This window comes from Lycorma delicatula, chromosome 3 (genome assembly GCF_047948215.1).
Source record: "Lycorma delicatula isolate Av1 chromosome 3, ASM4794821v1, whole genome shotgun sequence".
Taxonomy (NCBI): domain Eukaryota; kingdom Metazoa; phylum Arthropoda; class Insecta; order Hemiptera; family Fulgoridae; genus Lycorma; species Lycorma delicatula.
Window position 1 is genome coordinate 173,605,670 of NC_134457.1, and position 24,091 is coordinate 173,629,760.

Here is a 24,091-nt window from a genome sequence, read left to right on the forward strand (position 1 = left end):
ATCAAAGACATATTTAAATTAGATAATATAATTCAAATTTTTCATTTATGTAATCAAATAACACTTGGAACTAAACATTCTTTAATACTTATTTATCCGACTTGTGACTTTGAAACCCATACTTTTAATGTAAACCCTAATATATTTGACTGATAAAGAACAACGTAAAACGTTTTTTTACATAAATAACAAGCTAAGTTACTGCTGTTCCAAAATAAAAAATCTGATGTGGACACGACGTGACTTCTTTTACGCCTATTAAATTACATATACACATTTTTAGAATGAAAAATACATAAAATTTTATTTCATTAATAAATTGTGGTATTCTTTCATATATTTCGTTCTTATTGTTATTATTGAATTATTATTTATGGGAATTTTTTTTTACAATCAGAGGTTAATAATTATTAATAAATCAATAAATTTAAATTTAAAAAAAAGGAAATGAAGTCTGATTCGAACCGATTTGCCTTCTCTTTGTAAAATCCAAATATTTCATTAATTAAAATTTTATTTGGCTATAACTCTGGAACCAATGAAGATAATTACCACTTATGACATATCTTTGAATAGCTTTCAATCAGGGCTTATTACTGCAGTAAGAAAAAGTCCAAAATCCATATTTTTTTCGGATTTTGGGTTTTTTGGACACTTTTGATCCGGTCGATTGCAATCAAAAGGGGAGGTGCACAACTAGATGTTACAACAGTCCTAAATCCAAAATTTCAACATCCTATGGCTAATCATTTTTTAGTTACGCGAGATACCTACGTACAGACGTCACACCGAAACTAGTCAAAATGGATTCAGGGATGATCAAAATGGATATTTCCGTTGAAATCTGAAAACCATAATTTTTCGCGGTCACAATACTTCCTTTACTTCGTATAAGAAAGTAAAAATTTGCCAACAATATTCAAAAACTGTTGTGATGTGTTCCCCACTATTTGCATACAACTTACGTAATATATCCTTCAGTGATAAAATTGGAAATAAATAAATTATCATTGTTTCCATGATCTTACGTTTTTTCTTACTCATGTTTATAATTGATCTTCTCATCAAAATGTTATTGTTTTTAAAAAAAAATGTTCTTGACTGGTTTGTTAATTGAATAAAAACTTACGAAGTGTTACTTAAATACCATCTTAACTATGGTAATCTGTACTTCGATAGACTACATTTAATACAATTTAAATTACAGTATTTTGGAATATTTGAAGGAGAAAATACTTTTAAAAAAAGATCTTTTACCCCTATTACTACCTGCAAAACAAATCATTTATAACAGAATAATAAGAAAAGTTTAACTTAATAGATTAAAAATGACAAAGGGTAGAAAAATGAATAGATTAGAATTTTTCTTATTATCAGTTTACAGATACATTGTATAATACTTCTTGTGATTAAGATTAAAAATTGTCCCGATCAGGTAATGCCGCATTTAGAGAAAAAAATTAAAAACCGATGATAATTTTCTTACCGACGTTTTCTTGCTAAAATTTATTGCAGTAAAAATTATGCAGTTTAATTTTTTTTAAGGATATTGAAAATATTTTCAGACTTTTTTCAAACATTAGTTACGATAACATTCATTTTTTTATCATAAGAAGAAATATATTTATCGTACAAGTATAATTTTTATGTAAAATATCCAAAATATAGCTGCCCCAATGAATCCGCTCTGTATTCAAATTTTAAAGGGATAAATTCTCCTTATTAGGCAAAAAGAATTTTCTTTATTAAATTTCACGGCTTTTCGTTAACTATTCGTAAGATATAAAGCAAATGTTATAAAGATATAAAGCTTATTTAGAGAATATTTTGTGATTAAGGTTTTGTATTTTGTGAGTTACGGATCTCAAATCGTGTAAAAACACAAAAATAAGGAGTATTTTTAACGATAGAAATACTGATAACAAGACAAGCTCTTTGATGTTAGAGAGTGTATTATACCATACTCAGGGTTAACTGTCTGACCTAATATTATTATTGTTTTTTTTCTAAATCGGTTCATGTTTTATTACTTTCCAGTTTAGATAGCGCTATAGTAGAGCTATATTTCTAGAAGGAAAAGTATTGTATTCGGTCCAATTTAAGCATATGCGGTTTTCACTGGATCGGATGGAAATTTTCCGAATGTTAATGTTCGTATGTACGTGTGTTCATTGTTGGCCTCTAAATCACCTTATATCTCCAGAACTATTGGACCGATTTTGACCAAACTTGGTCAGATTACCTCTATACATTCTATACATTGGGTAATGATGGCATTAAATTTTAAACTTAAAACGTCAAGGGAGTGAGGCTATAGAGCAAGTTCACCCTCAGTATCCCGAAATTTCGCGTAACTACGTTCATATTTTTCTTAGGCGCATTGTTAACAATTAAGAAAAAACAATACTTTCAAAAAAGATTTTGCAAATTCGCACTCCTATCACAAAAAATCCTGTTCAAGTCATCTGCTATGTTGTGACGTCACGGGTGAGCAGTAGAATTAAATAAATTAATAATATTTAAAATGTAAAAAAGTAACTCGGACTGGCTGGGTCTCGAAATCGATCGCAAAAAAAACATTTGTTCTATATAAGTTGTGAAATTACGTTAGTTTAGTTAGTGCCGACTGTCGCCGTTAGTACCGCCACACCCGCGTGAATTAAATAAGGTATGCGCGCGCGCTTTAATTAGAATCATTGAATTAAATAAACGACAAAATATTAAATTTAATAAAATGATAAATATTTTTAATTAAGTTGCGTGATTGTGTGTGTAAGCCGTGCATCAGAAACAATTGTGTTGTCAGTCAGCTTTTTTTGTGATTATGATTATTACTTGCACTAAGTTTTATGGGGATTCTATTTTATAAGCAGAATTTGGTAACTTTTTTCTTGTTGTTTAACCTGCGGGACCACCGTTAGGTATTGCTTCAGAGGATGAGATGAATGATTTGTAGCCTGCGGAAAGATTTCATCAATTATCTATGAAAAATAACTCAGTCATTTCTGGATTATGGAGATAGAATTACTATTACCTTATACTATGTTAATAATTGCTGAAAAGAAAAACAATTTACTGGATATGTATGAATTAATTATCAATACAAAACTAGTGTGGACCTTACAAATATTACCTACATTAGCTGTTACATACAGCCTATGTCGCATTGGTGAGATATACTATGAGATAAACATGAAAGTGTAAAAACTAAAAATATTTCAATGAAATGGTTTTCGTGTATTTTGAAAAGTAGTGTTACAGTATACCGTTGGCAGATTTTTTAGTTTTTAGTTATATAAGTTTTAAAAGGTCCCCTCCATACCTTTTTTTACAAACAATTTTCTGAGGAGTGATAATATTTCTTTTCTGTATTGAGTGCTATTTAGGATACAATAAATTTAAGAAGACAATACTTTGATAAGATAATAATCTTGTCAGAATTCTGCGTTTTCCGTATGCATTTTCTATATTTTTATACTACTGCCGAAAAAGGAGTGTAATGGTATTTAGTGTGTATGTATATATGTATGTTTGCTTCACCGTAGCAGCTCAACGGCTGAACCGATTAAGGTGTGTGACCCCGCGTTGGAATCCTTACGTTACCGGGAGTGTCATAGGCTATATATATATAAATATATATATATATATATATACATAATTACAATTTATTAGTTTAAGAACATAAATAAATAAAAAAAGACAAACCAATAATAACAGCGACAATAAGAATAAAAAACGACAGTAAAAAAACAACTCATAAGTCATTATTATTCTGATTATTATTGTTAATTATTAGTATTAATCAGAATAATAGTAATGACAACAGAAAACAATAACAATAATAAATGTCACTAATAAAAAAATAATAATCATAGTAATAAATGGCAATTGAATTCACCCAGTTCCTGTCTGGACATGGATATTTCCGGGAGTATCTGTACAGGATGGGCAGAAACAATACAAGTCGCTGTCATGATTCCGGCTGGCTGGATACAGCAGAGCATGTGGTTCTTTTGATCTAGATGGCACAACTTAAGAGTAATGCTCGAAGAACAGGGTGTGAAGTGAGCCAACAATATAATCGACGTGATGCTCAGCAATAGCAACAAATGGGAATGTGTTTCGACTGCAATCGCAATTATGATAGGAGAGAATGCCGATGAGGAGAGGCGACGACAGTCTGAGGAGATGCTGATCGATAGGGACACGGCGTTCGATGACTGATGATCAGGGGGGCCAGTTTCTGGGGAGCGGGAGGTGAGGGCTTCTCGGAGTCGTCGCTCGTCGATCACCCCCTGGGGACGCCTTCCGGTCATCTAGTTTCGGGTAGTAGAATGCCCGGGTGATCATGCAGGGGCTATGCACAAACCATATGGTTTAGATCCGGCCCCTGCATGATAAGAGGGGAAGGTTTTTTAGCGGGTGAGAGCCCCGCATTGCCATCAGTGCGGGCCTGACGGCGACTGGCTGAGTCGCTGTCCCCCTACAGAATACGGAAAAAATGTCAATAATAATAAACAGTGATTACATACAAAACAGAATTAGCATGATCGCTAATCTTAACACTTTTAATCACTAGTCTTGTATTAACAACAATAGTGCAATAGGTAAGACAAGTATAAAGTTCTTTCGTTCAAATACCTTTGCTGTTCACAAATAAAACTCCCTAATAATTTATGAATGAAATTTAGTACATTATCTCTTTCACTTATAGTCTTAACAGTAACTCATCGAACCACTTCTTGTTATCATGTACAGGAATAACTTGTGACGTCACCTTAATCGCGTCGAACCTGCACTAGAAATTTGCTCCTCACTGACCTCCTTGTAGAAAACTCTCGCTTCAAACTTGCATAGTAACTCCTCGCTTAGAACTCTCTCGCAGACTCTCCTCGCAGACTGACTGTCAACTGATTTTCCCCAGAGTATTTATACTTCCTAACCTTTTTATCGTCCGGGCCAGACCCAACTCGAAGCGTGAGAATGATCGTCCGTCCTCACATTTTCCCTTGAAATTCCTACCCTGGTCCGGTAACTCATCTCAAGGAACAACATCTGTTTAGATGTGTCAACGGGAAGTAATTCAAAGCACGATTTTTAAACGTACCTGTTAGCATTACTAAAAGGGGTTCTTTTAGTCCCTTTCTGTATTCCTCCCATTATTATATTTTCTACTACTTTCTTTTTAATTGGCAGGAATCCGTTACTCAGGTCCATTATACCGGTCTTCTTACAGTACGATTAAATAAATTTTAAAAAATTGAAAAAAGATTATACTACGTACAAATACTGTATACAAGATTGTCACCCACAAGCCCTTTTATTATTCTATATTATAGAACAATGTTTGTCAGCAATTTTTGGTTTTTTGCAGTCCAGTTTTTTAATATTTACTTCTTGTTTAGCTATTTTCTCATATATTGATGACTACAATTCAGAATATTTTTAAAATTATGCATTGATTAATGTTTTAAAACGTAAATTTTATGTTATTACTAGTATTTAACAACATTTAATTACACTTTGAGAACTGTCGATGGGTAACTATGTAATAAATATATGAGAAACAAATATATATAAAGTTAGAATTACGTGTATCATTACTAAACAGTTTTAATTAATAGCTAACTCCTCTTTCAACTTAACGATTAATAGTTGATTAACGGTTAACATATTAATCAGATAAATGAATGTGCAGAGAATTAACTTACGTCCACTGCATTCCGGCTAACTAAATATATATTTCATCAGCCAACCAGTGGCATAGCACATGGTCATCAATCTATTAAAAATTCAATAAATATATAAAATCAAGTGAATAATTCCATAGCAATTAACAGAAATTAAGATCGGTTAAGTAAAAGATTAAACGTTACTTCTTGAAAAATATTTTTCCGTTCAGCATTCATAGAAATTCCGATACACACACCTAGAAATATGGAGACATTTTTGTAAAATTTTAAAGGAAACAAATTTGTTTGTGTAGATGCTATGTGATAATTACGACATAAACAATCTACAGTTGAACGTTTGACCCTTTCTTATTGACACTGTTGCTTAGTTGTTCGAAAAACATTTCGTGAGATTTTTCAAGATTTTAATTTAAGTTTTACTCTTAATTTTAGTTATGCCGAGAGTGTAGCAAAAATTTAAAAAAAATCGACTACATTTGCTCCTATCATTGGAATTTTATTTTGTCATTATATTTGGGTTCTATTATTTAAATTTATGATAATCATTTCTAGAAATCTAATGAAAAATTCTTAAAATGATCGTCATTAAAAAAAAAATGAACATGTATGACCGAAAACGTTCTAAATTCTCTAATTAAATGCTTCTTCCCAACAAAATGCAGTAGAGGCTTTTATACAAATATTTTTGTTGTACCTGCGTTGCCAACTTTTAAATTCTTTCTTACATTTATTTATAAGTTAGTGACACTTCTTTCGCTGCAGAATTATATATAGAAACTTTCTTATTGGTTAGTTTTGCATTCTAATCGAGTACAGTGCAAGAGAAATACTAAATGAACATCGATTATGCGCTTCCCCATTCTCACTAATAAATACCAATATTTAAATTGAAAGTGAAATAACTTAAAGAGAGAGTAAATTAAGTGGCTTTTGTATTTTGGCAACAGACTGCTTAAAATTGTATGGAGTTCAAGCAATAGCGTAATATAAAATTATTACATTTTGAAGAATATAAAACTGTTGTAAAATGTACTTTGAAAGTTAAAATAATTTTCTCAGATTATATTAAACAAGTTAAGATATTAAAATATTATTTTGAATTCAAAATATCAGTTTACATAAATCTACGGTATAATAATTCTATATAATTTAATGTTTGATATCTAATTTCAAAATAAATGTTTATTTAACACTTTGATATGTTTCTATTACTAAAAAATTATAATTTAATATAAGTTTAAAAAAATCTATAAAAATGACCAGTTAGAAACTTTCTAATCAAAAAACGTCATTAGTAACTACTCCATGACGGATGAAGAAACTTCGCAATAGTTGAAAAAAGATTTTCTAGAAGTTAAATTCATATGCTTAAATTTTTATTATTTTTTTTACATTTTAATCAAATTTTCTGGTAAAATTATTTAACATTACTATTATATCTGTAAAGGATAGTCTTTGAGACCTTAAATAATCAAACAAAAAATACTTAAAATTATCATAGTTATAAAAAAAATTACACCGTTTTTGGTCATAATATTTCAAATTAAATTTTTCCCTTTCTAAGAAAATAAAAATTCATCTCGTATAAAATGATTTCACTGGCAAATAAAAATTTTCTTTAATAATTTTTTATTATTATTATTACTGAAGGATTGTTTAAATGATGATCCTTAAATTAAATGATCCTTTAATATTAAATTTTGTGTAAAAATATTTGTAAAAGGTTCTTGAAAGGCTTTCTTGTTAATATTACGAGTACATGCTTTTCTTAACTTACAATAGTTCCAACCTTGTTCTCAAATCTTGCAAACTTACTTAAACTCCTTTTCTGACGTCATAAAATGGTGAAATTTTACACAGAGACGTATGACGGGTGTCAATACAATATTCCATTGTTAATTTCGTACATTTCTACAATGAAATTGTAAACTGTACGGTAAGAATCTCCCAGATACCATTTCTTCCGCTCAAAAAACAAAAATTTCTGCAGTATAAATAAAACTATTTTTAACAAAACGATACTGATATGAAAAAAGGTAAGACACTAAATTTCTATTATCAAAATCTGTTATTAATTTAGAATTTTGTTAAAAAAAAAATATATGTAACAGACAACAGATATACAATAATAGATAATAAACAATGTTTAAGCATTCCATATAATAAGCAAACCAAAGAAAAATTTGTTACAAAATTCTTACCGGCCCGATTTTATTTATTAAACAACGAATAATCAGTCATAAGAATTGTATTATTTCTGTAAATGTGATACGTATTATATTATATATAAATGAAATCGGGCCGGTAAGAGTTTTGCAACAAATTTTTCTTTTTTTTTGTTTATTACATGGAACGCTTAAACATTGTTTATTATCTGTTATTGCATATCTATTGTCTATTACATATATTTAACATGTATTTTTTTAAACAAAATTCTAAATTAATAACAGATTTTGATAATAGAAATGTAGTAGTGTCTTACCTTTTTTCATATCAGTATCGTTTTGTTAAAAATAGTTTTCTTTATAGTACAGAAATTTTTGTTTTTTTTGAGCGGAAGAAATAATATCTGCGAGATTCTTACCGTACGGTTTATAATTTCTTCTTTTTTTTGATATCACTTTGTTTTGTTAGATAATTCTTTTATTTATTTATTTATTTTTTTATGAATTAATGATTGTTATCTTATGGATTTATTATTAAAATTGATTGCCTTAGAACAACAAATTGAATTTCATGACCAATTTTTTTTTTGATGATAGTCGCATCATTCACTTCATACCAAATTTTTCCTTTTTAATAAAACTAGTATAATTATTTTTACGAATCGAAAATCCGTAATGTAATATTTCACTTATTACTTTGTAAGTGTAACCCTCGATTTTTATCGTTAAATTCGATTTTACCAATCGAATTTATTTCTGTTTTATTTATTCCTTTTTTAATAAACCTAGTATAATCTCTTGTAAACTAATACTTGTACTTTCTTTTTAAAGAAGTGATGGGAAATTAAAAAAATTGTGTAATCTTCAGTGCTTTCATTTAAGTACTTAAAGTATTTAAGCATTTACTATATAAACAAGCTATAGTATATTTGCTTTTAAATCTTATTATTTCAAGTCCATTATCAAGTTTTGTACGCTACCTAGTACTATCAAGTACTGCTATCTAGCGGCGCGATTCGTAAAGGTACATTAAAAAAAGGAATAAAATGACGTATTCGAGTCTCGCTGTTCATCAAATGGAAAAAAAACGTTGTCTAACAAAATTTGAGGTATTTTTTGAAAGTATTCTTTATTACTAATCTAATTGAACTGAAATATAATGTTTTCACGCTTATTCCCCCCCCCCCCAATTTCATTTCACCGTTAGGTTAGGTCATGTTCAGAACTGTAAAGGTAGTTTGTTGATTTCGTCGCCTCTTACCGACGAAGTTTTAACTTCGTTATACGTAGAACATTTATATGTAAGTTGTAGGATGAACAAGGGGAACATCTTGAAGAAGGGCGCTGAATCGGCTGGCTTGAATACTAGATCGTGGATACCGATGTTCTTTTGTAGCTGGATTTCAATTTACCATACATCTCAGGAACGGTCGACCTGAGATTGTATATTCATGAATATCGTTCTCATTCATCCTCTGAAGTAATACCTTACGGTGGTTCTGGAGCCAACAGAAAAACAAAGATCAGGTGGCTCTGGAAGCGGATTTTAATATAACTAGTTAAATTTACCTTCAAAAATTTATGTACGCTAATCATCTGATTTAGTTATAAAAAATCTGATGTGGACACCACATGACTTCCTTGCACTCCTATTAAATTACGCATACAGATTTTTTTAAAATGAAAAGTACATAAAATTTTATTTCATTAATAACTTCTGGTATTTTTTCATATATATATTTTTTTATTGTTATTATTGAATTATTATTTATTGTAAACATTATTTTTACAATGAGAGGTTAATAATTATTAATAAATCAATATATTTAAATTAAAAAAAAAGATAAAAAAGGAGATGATATCGATTCGAACCGATGTGCCTTCCCCTTGTAAGATCCAAATATTTTTAAAATTAAAAATCTTACTTATAATATTTCATAAACATAATTTAATCAAACTTAACGTACGCTCGCTAATCTTGACTAATTAACACAGTAATGTTTTGAGTATTTAAATAATAAATTTAGTAATTATTGTAATTATTTATTTTAAATAATCAAAACATTACTGTTAATTATTCGAGGTAGAGATCGAAGCAAGCGTAGGTTAAGTTTGATATCTATAATATAAGCATATTATATATTATTATATATTATATATAATATATAGATAATATATTAGATATATATATATATTAGATAGATAATATATAGATATATATTATATATCTATAATTATAAGCAATAATTCTTTTATTTTTAATATGTAAAATACGTTACTGATCCCGTAACTTTGAAAATACTTCAAAGTTACGAGATCATTATGGTTATGGTCGACGGGCTAATACTTTAGTACCCTATTTTTCTTGCCTTAAAGAAACTTTTAAAATGATCTACCACGTATTACCATTTAAAATATATGTTATCGTTTGTTATTAAATTGATGTTACCATTTAAAATATTTGAGTTACAATCCCAGGGCCACTTTCCAAGAAGATGTTGAAATTTTATTTCTCGTCAAAAGATAAAGTAGTCCTTATCTTGAAAGTTACAGTATTTTATCCGGAACAGTTTTAAAGTTGTTGAGGGTTTCCATTCTTTTGACTCGCTCTACAGCTCTTTACAAATACGAACAAGAAATTAATTTAAATTGTATACTACCCTATCTTATCCTTATTTTTACTTTATTTCAGACACTTTGTAAATTAAATATGAAGAGGTTCTAGAAAAAAAGACCATCTTGTACGTAACGTTTGCATCATTATCTGTGAACTAAAAACCTCAAATTATATTTTATTTACATCATTTCTCCCCACCCCTACATAATTCACGCAATTTGACGCGCAAAACCGTGCCATCTTAACGCTATAAGTGAACGTTTGTCTGATTTTCAACTTGCACCACTTCTAGTTCTTCATAATTCCTCTTGTTTACTAAATATTTGATTAAATTTTTTTCATTTATTGTTTATTATTCTCTTTTACGGATAAACAATTTTTTTTAACATATATAAATAATAGTTTTATATTTTCAATCACCTACATAAAAAAATTCGTTTGGTAATAAGTAGATTTTTTTTTAAATTTTAGTATAATTAAACGAGAATTTTTTGTTAACAATTATTAATTACTATTAGGTTTAATTGTTTTAGACCGATAGTAAGAAAGGACAAATGTGGAAATACGATTTTTAAAAGAGAGTTTCATAAACAGTCGACGCGTTATTTATAAAAAGATTCTCGCTCAGTGGTGGAAAAGGCCGTGGGTGCTGCTCCTGGGAAGAGTTAGCCCAAACGGTCTTAGTCCGTGTAGTATTAGCATCGAGATGCTTTTATCATCTATCGCTTCCTAAACTAACATCAGTTTTTCACTAATTTAATTAATTATATCTTTGTTTAACAATTTTTTTATCGACTCGATTTTATTCCTTTCCCGAAAGAATTTACCGAATATTATTAATTTTTTTATTTTATTTTATTTGATGGAGTCCGTTGTATTGTGATAAGTGCGAATTGTTAGTTTTTCTTTCCCTTATCGTGTTGTTTTATCACCGATTATCTTCTACGACGTTATCAACAATATGAGTTCTGAACCGGTTCCTTGGCGGTAAGTTTCAATTTTTTTTTTTGTTAAATTATTTTGTCTTATTTTTTATCAACACGTATAAATTAAGATTCTGTTTCAGAATCTTTGATTTATACAATCTGTTATTGAATTAAAGATTAAAATTTTAAGAAAAGGAACAATAAATAAATAAAAACCCTCGATCTAAGAAACTTTGTTTTATAATAAAATATTTTAATGTTTAACAATATATACGTCAATAATAATAATACTGTATTATCTGTTTTATGAAATGAGAATTGGAATAAAAATTACCACAAAAATGTTGGTTATTCAGGGCATTTGACCACGTGATTTTTATATTTATTGTAGTATACTCTTTTGTGCTAAATAAATATGTATATATATACATACATATATATATTATTAGGAAAAGCATATGATAGCTTTTAAATGCAATTGATCATTTGTTTATACATTTAACTCATGAAGGTCAATTAGTTTGGCATCGATAGGCAAATTCTAATTAGGCCTACTAAATAATGATGAAGTGATGGTATCTTTAAAATTTAAAGATTGTGGTTTTAACTTATTTTATTTTTATCTCTTCTTCTTTCACGGTAGTTATAGTAGTGTTAAAATATAAACTCTTCTTTCAGGATTAGTAATTTAATTTTTTTTTAAATTTATTTATTGAAGAAGTAGTTTTTAATAAAATAATAATTAGGGATTTAAAATAAAAAAATTATATTCTTTAAAATAATGATCAGCGGCAATTATTTAAAAACATTTTTTAAACTTTTAATAATTATTTTGATCATGTTAAAGCAATATTATATTAATTTAATGCATTTATTCGTTGTAAAAAATTATGGATTTATATATAATTATATATTATATAATTCTTTTGGATAAATTCTTCGTTTAAGCGTTAGATTTTTTGCGGTAAGCTTTACGTTTGTAATTAAATTAATAAATGGAGTTTAATTTTGAAAATTTAAAGAGATAGAGAGAGGTACTGTGTGTGTGTGTGTGTGTATGGTATATATATATATTGTGTAATTTTTTTTTATTTACCTGGTTGAAACCCAACCATGATCGTTGATCGTATTTCAGAATCTAGGTTCAAATGCCATTAAACTTTAATTACTTATTTTTGAATTTGATAATTCATGTTGCCGGATTTATTTATTTGTACGGGTTCAATTTACAGTATTACCTCAGAAATATTAGTCTGAACTGGATAAAATCAGTTTCCAAACTTATAATTCTTTTTAAAGCTTTAAAGGCAAAATTGAAAAACAAATATTGGTTTACGAGTTTACTAAGTAAATTACTATACAATTAAATTACCTGAATTTCTTGAATTTACTTTTTACACTAATTGAATTACGCAAAATTTGATAATAACCTAAATGATGGTCTAAGATAATTAAAATTTGTAAGTTTTTAAAATACTTTCAAAAACAGTACGGTTAATAAGAGTTTAAATTTGTACAGTTCTTTGCGTCAATTTGCTCTTTTGATTAACTCAAAGTAAGCTTTTAAAATTTTACGTACAGAAAAAATTGCTCTGTATCACAAAGTGGTTTAGTATTGGCGATGAGATATTTCATAAGTCTTAGCATCATAGCGTATACTTCAACTGTTATATAATTTTTGCTACCTCTAAAGAATCTATTCTTTTTAAATTATTATTTGTTTCCGTAAATTTTAATAAAATTTACGGAAACAAATAATAATTTTTCTTATTCCGTAATATTTATTTTTTAATCAAATTATTTTATTTAAATAAATAGTTTGAACTCCAAGAAGAGAAGAATTAGCCACACAGTTTTTGATTTATTAGAATGAAGCGCCTTGATTTTTTTTTTATAACGAAAAATTAGCCAATTAATTACATTATACGCTATCCCCAAACTGTCATCCTAAAGGAAGGCGAATCAATGTAAATTTTTTATTAAACATGCTCATACCTCTACTACCATTCTTATAAACGATTACAGAATAAAACCATCAGATTATATTAAACTTGTCAGTTAGGGAATTTATTGATCGTTAGCGAAGCATTGTGATGTGCTTTGCGAAAATAGTTTTGTAATCTGATCTGAAAGAAGTGGAACTTCGATTTTTTAGGAATAATCACTTTTTTAAGAAAACGTTACATATTCGTAAATATAATTGCGTAAAGACAGACAATTTTTAATTTAATAAATATCGGTTCGTATATTCATATACGGGCGCCAAACTGTAATGTAACAGCTTATCTTTGTCAAGTTTATACAAGTAGATTAGTATGATAAAAATATTTACATTTTTATTTATAATTTTTTTATCATGAAAATTCGTTCAACTTTTTGAAGAAGCTCGAAAGATTTAATACTGCATGTCAAATAGTAATATTATACGTAAATAGTACCAAAATTAAAAATGAAAATCATTTATCGTTTTATTAAGCTACTTCAAAGCGCAATATTGATGTTTGTTTTTTCAGATAAAATCAACTTAAATTGTGACAAAACTTTATAGAAATATTTTTGTTATCACTAATGGAAATATTAACTGAACGGTTAAAACGCTACCTGAAAAACGTATTAGAAAATTAGAATGGATGAGCATTTTATTTTCTATATTCAAAGTTAGATGATTATAAAACAAGATATGAATAAATTTTTAAGTTAAGAACGAAAAGTTTGTAATCCTCTAGTTATTTTCAATACAATATCATCAATAAAGAGGGTAACAAAAACATTCTGAAATTCTGAAAAAAGATAATTAGTATTAAAAAAAAAAGCTAGGAACCAAAAACACTCTGGCACCTCTTGTTTCACGTCTTTTTAGTGTGGAGCTATGTATTATACCGCTGATTTTTTCGAAAAATTAAATTTCAACCATCAATTAGTAGCTGGTTATATATATAATTTAAACAACTGTAAAGTACTAATGAAATGGGCCTCATTGTTTGAAGCTGTATAGTGGAAGTGCGGAAGTAAACAGTGTTAAAATTACTTATGAATGATAGTTTAAAATATTCATAGAATTAAGTGAATATCATGATTGCGGGGTTAATGTGTTCTTTTATTAATTTTTTTTCGGTTAAATGTGTACAGACGCAATTTTTATATTTTTACTTGATAGTTCAGACATCTTTTTTAATTATTGCTTGGTGATTTTGCTCGTTAGGATAACCACATTATCGGTTGTTATATTCAATTATTTTAAGAAATGAACAATAATTTTCTCGTTTGAATATAACGATTTAGTACAACGTTTACCAGATAATAAATCTCATATCTATTTAGTGTAATCAATTTAAAAGAGAAATGTTTGTATTTGCATAAGTCTTTATTTTTAGTCTGCATAGAAACAATACTGCATTTATTTATGGAATTTATATTTTTTTTACCTCACGTTCCTCTTTTTATGAAACCTTCATATTTTGGTTTACATAAATAAATTTCAGTAAGTGTTCTATATTCATTTTTACATACAAGGAAGCAGTAGTAGCTTATTTGTTAAAGTGAAGAGTAGTAACGTGTGCTATTTGTGGAATTGCGTCAATTCTTATTTTTGGGCCAGAATATTGCAGTACGTCAAGTGTTTTTAGTATATTTATACACATATACATGATTTTTCTCGCAGTTTCAATAAACTAATGATTAAAGAAAAAATGAATTAAATAATAATAATAATAATAATAATAATAATAATAATAATAAATTAAGCTATTAAATGTAGTCTAATGAGTGCAATTAAATTACGCAGACATGATTATTTTAGTGATGGTCAATTTTACATTTTTTGAAACAAAACATTTCACAACAGATGTAATATGGTGTTAAAATTTACATTTTTCAGTACACAGATTCTAATAGATGCAAAAAACAATAAAATAGGCTAACATGGCATTTAAAAATACTCCGTAAGACCTTTTTACTTCTTTGTACGAAGTAAAGGAAGTATTATGATCACGAAAAATTTCGGTTTTCAGATTTCAACGGAAATATCCATTTTGACCATCCCTGAACCCATTTTGTCTAGTTTCGGAATGACGTCTGTATGTACGTATGTATCTCGCATAACTAAAAAAAATTAGCCGCAGGATGTTGAAATTATGGATTTAAGACTGTTGTAACATCTAGTTGCGCACTTCCACTTTTGATTGCAATCGACCGAACCAAAAGTGTCCAAAAAGCCCAAAATCCAAAAAAATTTGGATTTTGGACTTTTTCTTAACTGCAGTAATAAACCCTCATTGAGATCTTTTCAACGCTATTTCATAAGTGGTACTTATTTTCATTGGTTCCAGAGTTATAGCCAAATAAAATTTTAATAAATTAAATATTTGAATCGTACAAGGGGAAGGTACATCAGTTTGAATCAGACTTCATCTCCTTCTTTTAACTTTTTTTTAAATTCAATAATAACAATAAAAAAGAAATATCAGAAGTTATTGATGAAATAAAATTAGATGTACTTTTCATTTTAAAAGCATGCGTGTATGTAATTTAACAGGCGTACAAGGAAGTCATGTGATGTCCACATCAGATTTTTTTATCCCTCCTTCCAAAAAAACACAACAAAAGGTTTTGGGTTTTTAAAAATAATTCACTAGTTTTTTTTTTTTAAATCAATATATTTTTCTCACTCTATTTTTTAATAACTTTCATTTAACCAATCTACAGTTCATAATCTAATTACAAAATTACGAATTTTTATTGATAAATTGAGTTAAATTTAAAACCTTTTTACTTATGTCAAAACGTTTTCAGCTGCATTTGTAATCACTGCCAGTTACATTTATGAAATTATCAGTGAAAGATACGAGAAACGTAGTTGAAAACATTCTTACGTAAGTGCAAAATTCTTTTATGTTTATATTTGTCAGTTGTCATAAAAAATGTGTTCAGGTTTAGTCATTCTGTATAATTTTCATTGTCGACCGTCATGGATAATAAATACTGTTGTAGTACTTATGTTTGAATGTATATCGCTACGTTAGTAGCTATGCATATGCCTGTTTAATAAAATAGGAACTTGCCTATGCTGACGCCTGTTTTGAAGTTTTATCGAAGAGATTTTATTTTTAAAACCACAAGCACCATCAGAGAAAAAAAAAATTACATCGGATTGAACACTCGTATATTGTTTATGCAAGACTCTTATTTTCACTTTGTGAGTAATATCTTGTAAATATAATTTTTATTCAAAGATATTTTTTTAGCTAATTACTAACCGTAAATGAAAAACGAACTGTTTGTTACGTTTTATCTAAACGATTTCTAGCGGTAGAAAAAAAATAGCAACTTGTTTAAAAGAATGGCAAAACAAAAGAGATTACGCTGTAAATAGTATACAGAATTGACCATAATATCAGTTTATTGTGTTTTTTCTAATAACACACGTTTTTATGGAACAGAAGACTGAATCTTATTAATGCTAGCATTAGGTATTATAGAAGCATAGTACTCACTAGAAAGGTATACTAATGCCTCATATAGTCACATCATACCCTTCTAAAAGGCATTATAAACATGAACAGAGAGTTTGTTTTGTACACTATTTGCTATTCTATAACACAATTTTTGGAATTTTTATTCTTTACTAATATAAAATAGCCTAAATCACCATTATTTTAAAACTTTAAACAGAACCTGTTTTTACTTCCTTGTACAAAGTAAGAGACGTATTGTAATCGCGAAAAATTTCGGTTTTCATATTTCAACCGAAATATCAATTTTGACCATCGCTGAATTCATTTTGACTAGTTTCGGCGTGATGTTTGTACATACGTATGTATTTCGCATAATTCAAAAACGATTAGCAGTAGTGTTGTAACTTCTACTTGTGCACCTCCCCTTTTGATTACAATCGACTTCACCAAAAATGTTCAAAAAAGCCGTAAATCAAAAGAAATTTGGATTTTAGACTTTTTGTTAACTGCAATAATAAGCCCTCATTGAGAGGGCTCCTCTAAAAAAAAAATAAGTACCATAAATGGTACTTAATTTTATTAGTTCCAGAGTTATAGCCAAATAAATTTTTAATTAATGAAATATTTTGATCTTACAAGGGAAGAAGGCACGTCGGTTCAAATTCGACTTCACTTCCTTTTTTTTAACTTTTTTTTAATTTAAATATATTTATTTATTAATACTTATTAATCTGTGATTGTAAAAAAAGTTTTACAATAAATAATAATTCAATAAATAAAATATGAAAAAAATAAAAAGTTATTAGTGAAATAAAATTTTATGTACTTTTAAAAATGTGTATATTTAATTTAATAGGTGTACAAGGAAGTCATGTGATGTCCATGTCCACATCAGAGTTTTTTATCCCGGTAAAAATGTAAAAATCTTAGAAAAACTTTTAAAATACTTCTTATCAATCAGTCGTCTGTCATAATCTTCTTCCTCAGTTCTATTTTATTTATTAATTTATTTTATACTTTTATTGGAAAAATAGATTTCAGATTGTTGGCTGTTTTCCAAATAATTCTTGTTTTAGTTAGAAATGATTATTTTTGAAAAAAGTTAACTTTATTATCTGATTCAGTAAATGATTCATTAAAAATAAACATTGTAAAAGCGGAAATGATTAATATTTTTTTATTTTTTAAATTTAAAATAATAACTGAGTTACTAATTTTAATAGGCAAAAACTACGTAATGTAGTTTGCTGCTAACCAGAATTTGTTACTGGATAGTTAATCATCGCATAATTACTCAATGTTGTAAAACGGTTTTTTTTCATTTACTTTGTGTTATGTTAGCATTACCTGTCACTGCATCTATTGCCACTAATATCCTTTTTTTTCAAGTTAAAAAGTGGTTCTAATTTTTTGAAGGATCACAAGAGATAACATTACATTTCACACGAGAATGTACACACACACACACACACACACACACGCACACACACACACACACACACACACATATATATATAAATATTAAATATATAAAATATTAAATATTTTAAATTATATATGATAAGCGTAGCAGTTCAATAACCTTTCAAAGGGAAAGAATATGCTTTGATTTCCAACAACAATTCGATCGTCCCACAAGAATATACTCGTTTCTTATAACAAGACAATTCTATGGGCAATAGAAATAATATTGTTCTCATTAACGAAAATATTATTCATACATAAACAATGCTACATCTGCCTGAATAACACAAATTAGTTGCTAACCCTAGTTACAAATTCATCTTATAATTAACATTAATGACATCAATATTTATGTTTATTATTACAGAATTGTTATAATTTTTTAAATTATTTTTTGACTTTAATTTTAGTTTTAGGTTTAAATTAAGTAATTTTTATATCTTGAAAATTGGTGAATTAAACTGATTTAATATTATTTTGTAAAAAATTTACAATCGGAAATAGGCACAATTTGCGATCTTTCCAAAGATCGCAAATATTCCATATTCGTTTATAGTAATAAAATATTTGCCATTTGCATAATTTCAAGCTGCATAAATAATTTGTTGATAGTCATTGTTGAGTATGAGTAATTATTAATTTTTTACTATTCAATAACAATAACCTTTGGAATTTATTAAGTACAAATTTATTTTATTCTATTTTTTAAAATAATTAATCATTTTTACGTTTTAAAATAAACATATTATTGTTAATGTAGGCTAGTAATAATTTTCTGTGGATAGCTGTTAACTGATACTGTACGCCTTAGAACGTGACTTCTAGATCTTCCTGGTACTTCTAAAATTTATTTTAGTAAAAAAAAATTTTATATTTTTTTATTAAATCTTTTAGCATACATAGGCCAGGCTGTAATTTTAACAGTTACATTTTACCAATCAGCCTTTTTATTCCAGACTATAACAAAAAATTGTCATTCGATTAATGCAGATAAGTAATGTATATATTAAAAAAATAGAACTTTAATTATATTTGAATCTGGATCTTTCAGTATCATACAATATCTTTAGGAAACAGCTAATTAAAAAAAATAATGATTAAATGGGTGTTTTGATTTTATTTTAAACCGTTTTAATTTTTAATTAACTTCAATGATAGGTTTTCAATTCAACATGTATACTTACAGTGGATGGCTGTAAAGTAACTTACACCCCCTCTAAATCTTTTTGTAATTGAAATAACTGGATGCGGTTTGCGGCATTCATCCTTGTACCAAGGGGCTACTTCAATGAACGTATATTTCATTCTTACTGATTTTTGGGTGGCAGAGGGTGGGGGGTAACTCAGAAATTTTAAATGGGACCGATGATCATTTGGTATCCTAAAGAGCTCGATGAGACCAGAAATATTATACAATTAAAACTAAACTCTGATCTCCCTATGGGGAGATCAGAGTGACATAGAATGGTGACAAAAAATTTATTTGTTTCAGATAGCTATAACTACGGTTATATGCTCCCTTTAATTATTATTTTTTTTATTTGAGGTATCCCGATTCTCTCTTTGGAAATCTTCACCGATAACACTGGCTAACTTAGTAAGCCCAAATTTAGATTATTCGGCCTTCATGTCGAGCGGGAAGCAGGGACGGCTCAAAACTTTTAAACGGGACATTTGGTCATGTGATGATCATTGATTAAAATGATATATCAAATGACCACTGCTTCCGTTAAATGTTTGAGTTGTACCCCACCCACCACTGCATTAAAATCAAAAAAAGTGAAATATACGTTCATTGAAGTAGCCCTTAGTTCAAGGAAAAATGTCGCAAACCCCATCCATTTACCTCAATTATAAAACACTTTAGAGACAGTTGTAAGTTACTTTTAAGCCACCCGGTATATCTTTTATACTGTAAGTTCAGTAACATTACTCTCACCTAATGGATAAAATATCGGTTTCGATATTTCTAAAAGTAAGAATTTTAAGAATTAAAAAAGGTTTTTTTTTATTAATAATTATTAAATGTATTGACGTAATGGATTAAATTAGTATTTTTTTCTCATTAAAACCTTAGATTTTATTGATAGCTATTTTTGATTAGATGTATGAAAAAGTACAAAATTCCAGATCCTTGTACAAGTTAATTTGTGACCATTTTATCAAGAAACTACATGGTGTACAAAACACAAGATTCTTTATAAAATCTAAAAGGAAAAAATCACATAGTCAGATCGCATGACTTTGGAGGCCACTCCATGCAAGCTCAGTCATTGGGTCGATGCCCCGACCGATCCAGCGGTTGGAGAAAACGTTATTCAACCAATCCCGTACAGAATTATGCAAGTGAGGAGGCGCACCGTCTTGTTGCCAAATAAAATTTTCTGATCCAGCTTACAATTGGGAAAAAATCCATATATCCTACTTATCCAAAAACGCAACTCCTCGTACACTTGCTTCAGCGAAAAAGAACGGCCCGCCCAGATAAACTTGCCCCCAGGATATTGCATAAAATTGCATTAATTTATCGCGCTCATATCAGTTCATGGAGATTTTCTGATCCTAGATACGGATCGATTAATGTTATTGCAATTAGAGAATCGCAATTAAACTTTCTACGTGACGCACAGTACTGTATCTGTAGATTCACATTAAACAAACTGCAAAACACAGAAAGCTTTCTATTCAGGAGTCACCATTTTTGTAGAGCTGTCAACCAAAAAGCTAGGAACCAATCTTTTGGCCGTGCGCCCAATTAAAACTATCGTATTTTGTTGCTCTTTGATTATTTTTAGCCTCCGTGACCACCGGTAGCTATTACTTCAGAAGATGAGATAAAATGGCAATTTTGTTGCGTGAAAATGCCATGACTGGCCGGGGTTCGAACCCGATCTTTGATTCCAGCCTTTAATCAACACTCTACTCTTCATCCAAGAGATATAATAAATTAAAACTCAGATATTAATTTTTGTCCATCCGTTATTGTCCACTTACTGGCTACTTGGATTTCTGGGCTTTTTAAATGAAAGATTGTATAATATAGTTATCTGTTTAATTTAAATTTATTCTTTTTCTTAAATTAAGTAAAAAGAATAAATTTTATTAAACTTCGTTTTTAAATCATCGCTTATTGCTTGTAAGTTTATATTCTAACTCTTTTGTGTTTTCAAGTTTGGGAATTTGGTTTTATCGTTTATATTTCTATCACTACTTTTTCAGAATTTGAAGCAAACATTTTAAGTTTTTTTTTTTTTTTAAATACAGTGTTATATAAAATATTTCATAAAACTAAGTTTGAAATTGTATGGTAATGTTATCTTGTGTATGCATGTAGTATTAATACCGTGCCTGATGCGCAAACACATTCACTACTTCCTTGACGTACGTCAGTCATCCTTCTTTGTGTTACATTTGTTAATACGATTTTACGGACAGGTTTATTTTGCTGTAATGTAAAGATTAGAAGTTATTATTTCAGCTAACAGAATAGATAAAAATAAATTCGTGTACTTACTTGTCTACGCTTGATTACTGGAAGTAATAGGTAGTTGGGTCATTTTTAAGGGCGACTAGCGCTCTAGCAAAGTCAGCACAAAAACTGTTAATTTGTATTTTAATGTACACATAAACAAAATACAGTATATTAGATGTCCAGTGAACCGAACCTATTCATGAGGTCCAGTTCAATAAATTAACTATCAGGTAATTGGACCTCATGAGTAGGTCCGGTACATTGGATAGTTAATGAAATACATATTATCTTTTTGTGTGCCCTTGGAAAGCTTTGAATTACAAGCAAAACTTTACACAAGTTGTTTATGTTAAGTTTAACTGTTTAATAAAAGGATGTTAACCTTACCAAATAATGAAGGTATTAAAATATAAATGGTTTGTGAAATTCATTATGAATATCCAACCGGTGAAATAATATAAAGTTTATTTATGCATTTAGAAAATTCTTAAAAGTTGTTAAAATTTCATTTAAATAATCATCCTTTTTTGCCTGTTTTCCCGATAACGAACATTTCATAACAGTATTAAGTTATTGCATAACTTGTTTTAAAAATAATATTTAAGTGTATTTAACGAGACGTTTTAAATTCCGAAGTATTTCTTTTTTTTAATTTCTTGGTGGTCAGGCCAACAGTTGTTGCCATTTCAAAAGATTTGTTTTTTTTTTGTTTTCAGTAAAGGGGGGTTTTTTAAACGTATTTTTAACAGCGCTTTTATAACACATACATACTTTCATAAATTTAATTGAAACCGGAATGAAAAACGAGTTGTGAAGGAAAGAAGAACGATTATTAAAACTGCTGGAAATCTTGACCTTCTGTGTAAGTGAAACAGCTGTGAAAACATTTCAAGATCTGTTCGTATTTTACGTTTACTTGAACAGTATACTCTTTTCTAAAAAGCTGTGAAGATTCCCAGCAATTATAATAGAAGTTTTTCTTACATTCACGATCCTGTTTCACCCTGTGATAACTGAAAATATAAATATGCATTGTGAAAGTTGTGAAATATTTTCTGTGAGCAGGTATATAATATAAATAGATTTAAATAGTTAATATTAGAAAGATTTTCGAAGAAAAAGTTAAATGAGAAGCAGAACTATTTATTAATGTTCATAAACACTTTATCTATACCTATAAAGCTACTTGTCCTGACTGACTGGTTAAATGATTCAACAACGTCCAACAAGAACTACTGAAGATAAATTGAAGAAAATTTATATACACGTTATTCTTACATTGTAAGTGCACATTAAGAAAGGATTTTTTAAATTCCGAGTTTAATGGTTTAAGGAAGGTCTAACCCACCGGGTTGGTCTAGTGGTGAACGCGTCTTCGTAAATCGGCTGATTTCGAAGTCGAGAGTTCCAACGTTCAAATCCTAGTAAAGGCAGTTACTTTTATATGGATTTGAATACTAGATCGTGGATACCGGTGTTCTTTGGTGATTGGGTTTCAATTAACCACACGTCTCAGGAGTGGTCGACCTGAGATTGTACAAGACTACACTTCATGTATGTATTTAGATGAAGTAATACCTTACGGTAGTTCCGGAGGCTAAACAGAAAAAGAAAAAGGCCTACGTTTTGAAACCCACATTCTTAGATTGTTCAAAGTTTCGGATCCTCTCTCTCTTTCTCTTTTTCCTGTTTAGCCTCCGGGTATTACCGTTCAGGTATTACTTCAGAGGATGAATGAGGATGTTATATATTAATGTAAATGAAGCGTAGTCTTGTACAGTCTCAGTTCGACCGTTCCTGAGATGTGTGGTTAAAAGTTTCGGATGTTGTACTCACCAAATTATTGATCTGAAGAAAGTGCAATTCACTGATACTTTTTATAAATTGAACGGGATTTAATTTTTATTTAACATAATTATTCTCACAAGCGCGAGTTTAATGAACTCAGCGGGGTCCAAGGGACAAAGCCCTCTGGCTAATGGGAAAGAGCGAGCGAAGCAAACCGTGACCGGCTAAATATCCTCTGACCGCGACGGAAAACGCAAGTAACCATATAGCGCGGGCGAAGCCGCGAAGGGTATTCTACTTTTTTTTTATATATATAATCTCTCTTAAACGATTTATGGAATGAAATTTCAGTTTATCTAGAAGATAAGAAAAAAATGGAGTACGTTTTACAAGTAATTTACCGTTATTCGTAAATTCTTTCTTTTTTTTGGATAAATTGATGCCCTCAGTAATAATGTAGAAAAGAACAATTTGTTTCTATTTCTCCGCGTATAGTCCAAGGACTACGCAAAT

At 28.9% G+C, this 24,091-nt stretch overlaps 1 protein-coding gene across 6 annotated transcripts in view; it reads left to right on the forward strand.

Annotated features, from left to right (window-relative positions):
- LOC142322226 (uncharacterized) overlaps positions 1 to 24,091 on the forward strand; it is a 282,710-nt gene that overhangs the window by 62,648 nt on the left and 195,971 nt on the right. Inside the window, exon 1 of one of the 6 annotated variants that reach the window (XM_075361055.1) lies at positions 11,091 to 11,462. The exons of the other annotated variants lie outside the window; for them this stretch is intronic. Within the exon in view, the coding sequence (XP_075217170.1) occupies positions 11,437 to 11,462 (26 nt within the window). The 5' untranslated portion in view covers positions 11,091 to 11,436. Of the gene's footprint in view, positions 1 to 11,090; positions 11,463 to 24,091 lie in introns of those variants that run through there. 6 annotated transcript variants of the gene reach the window in all.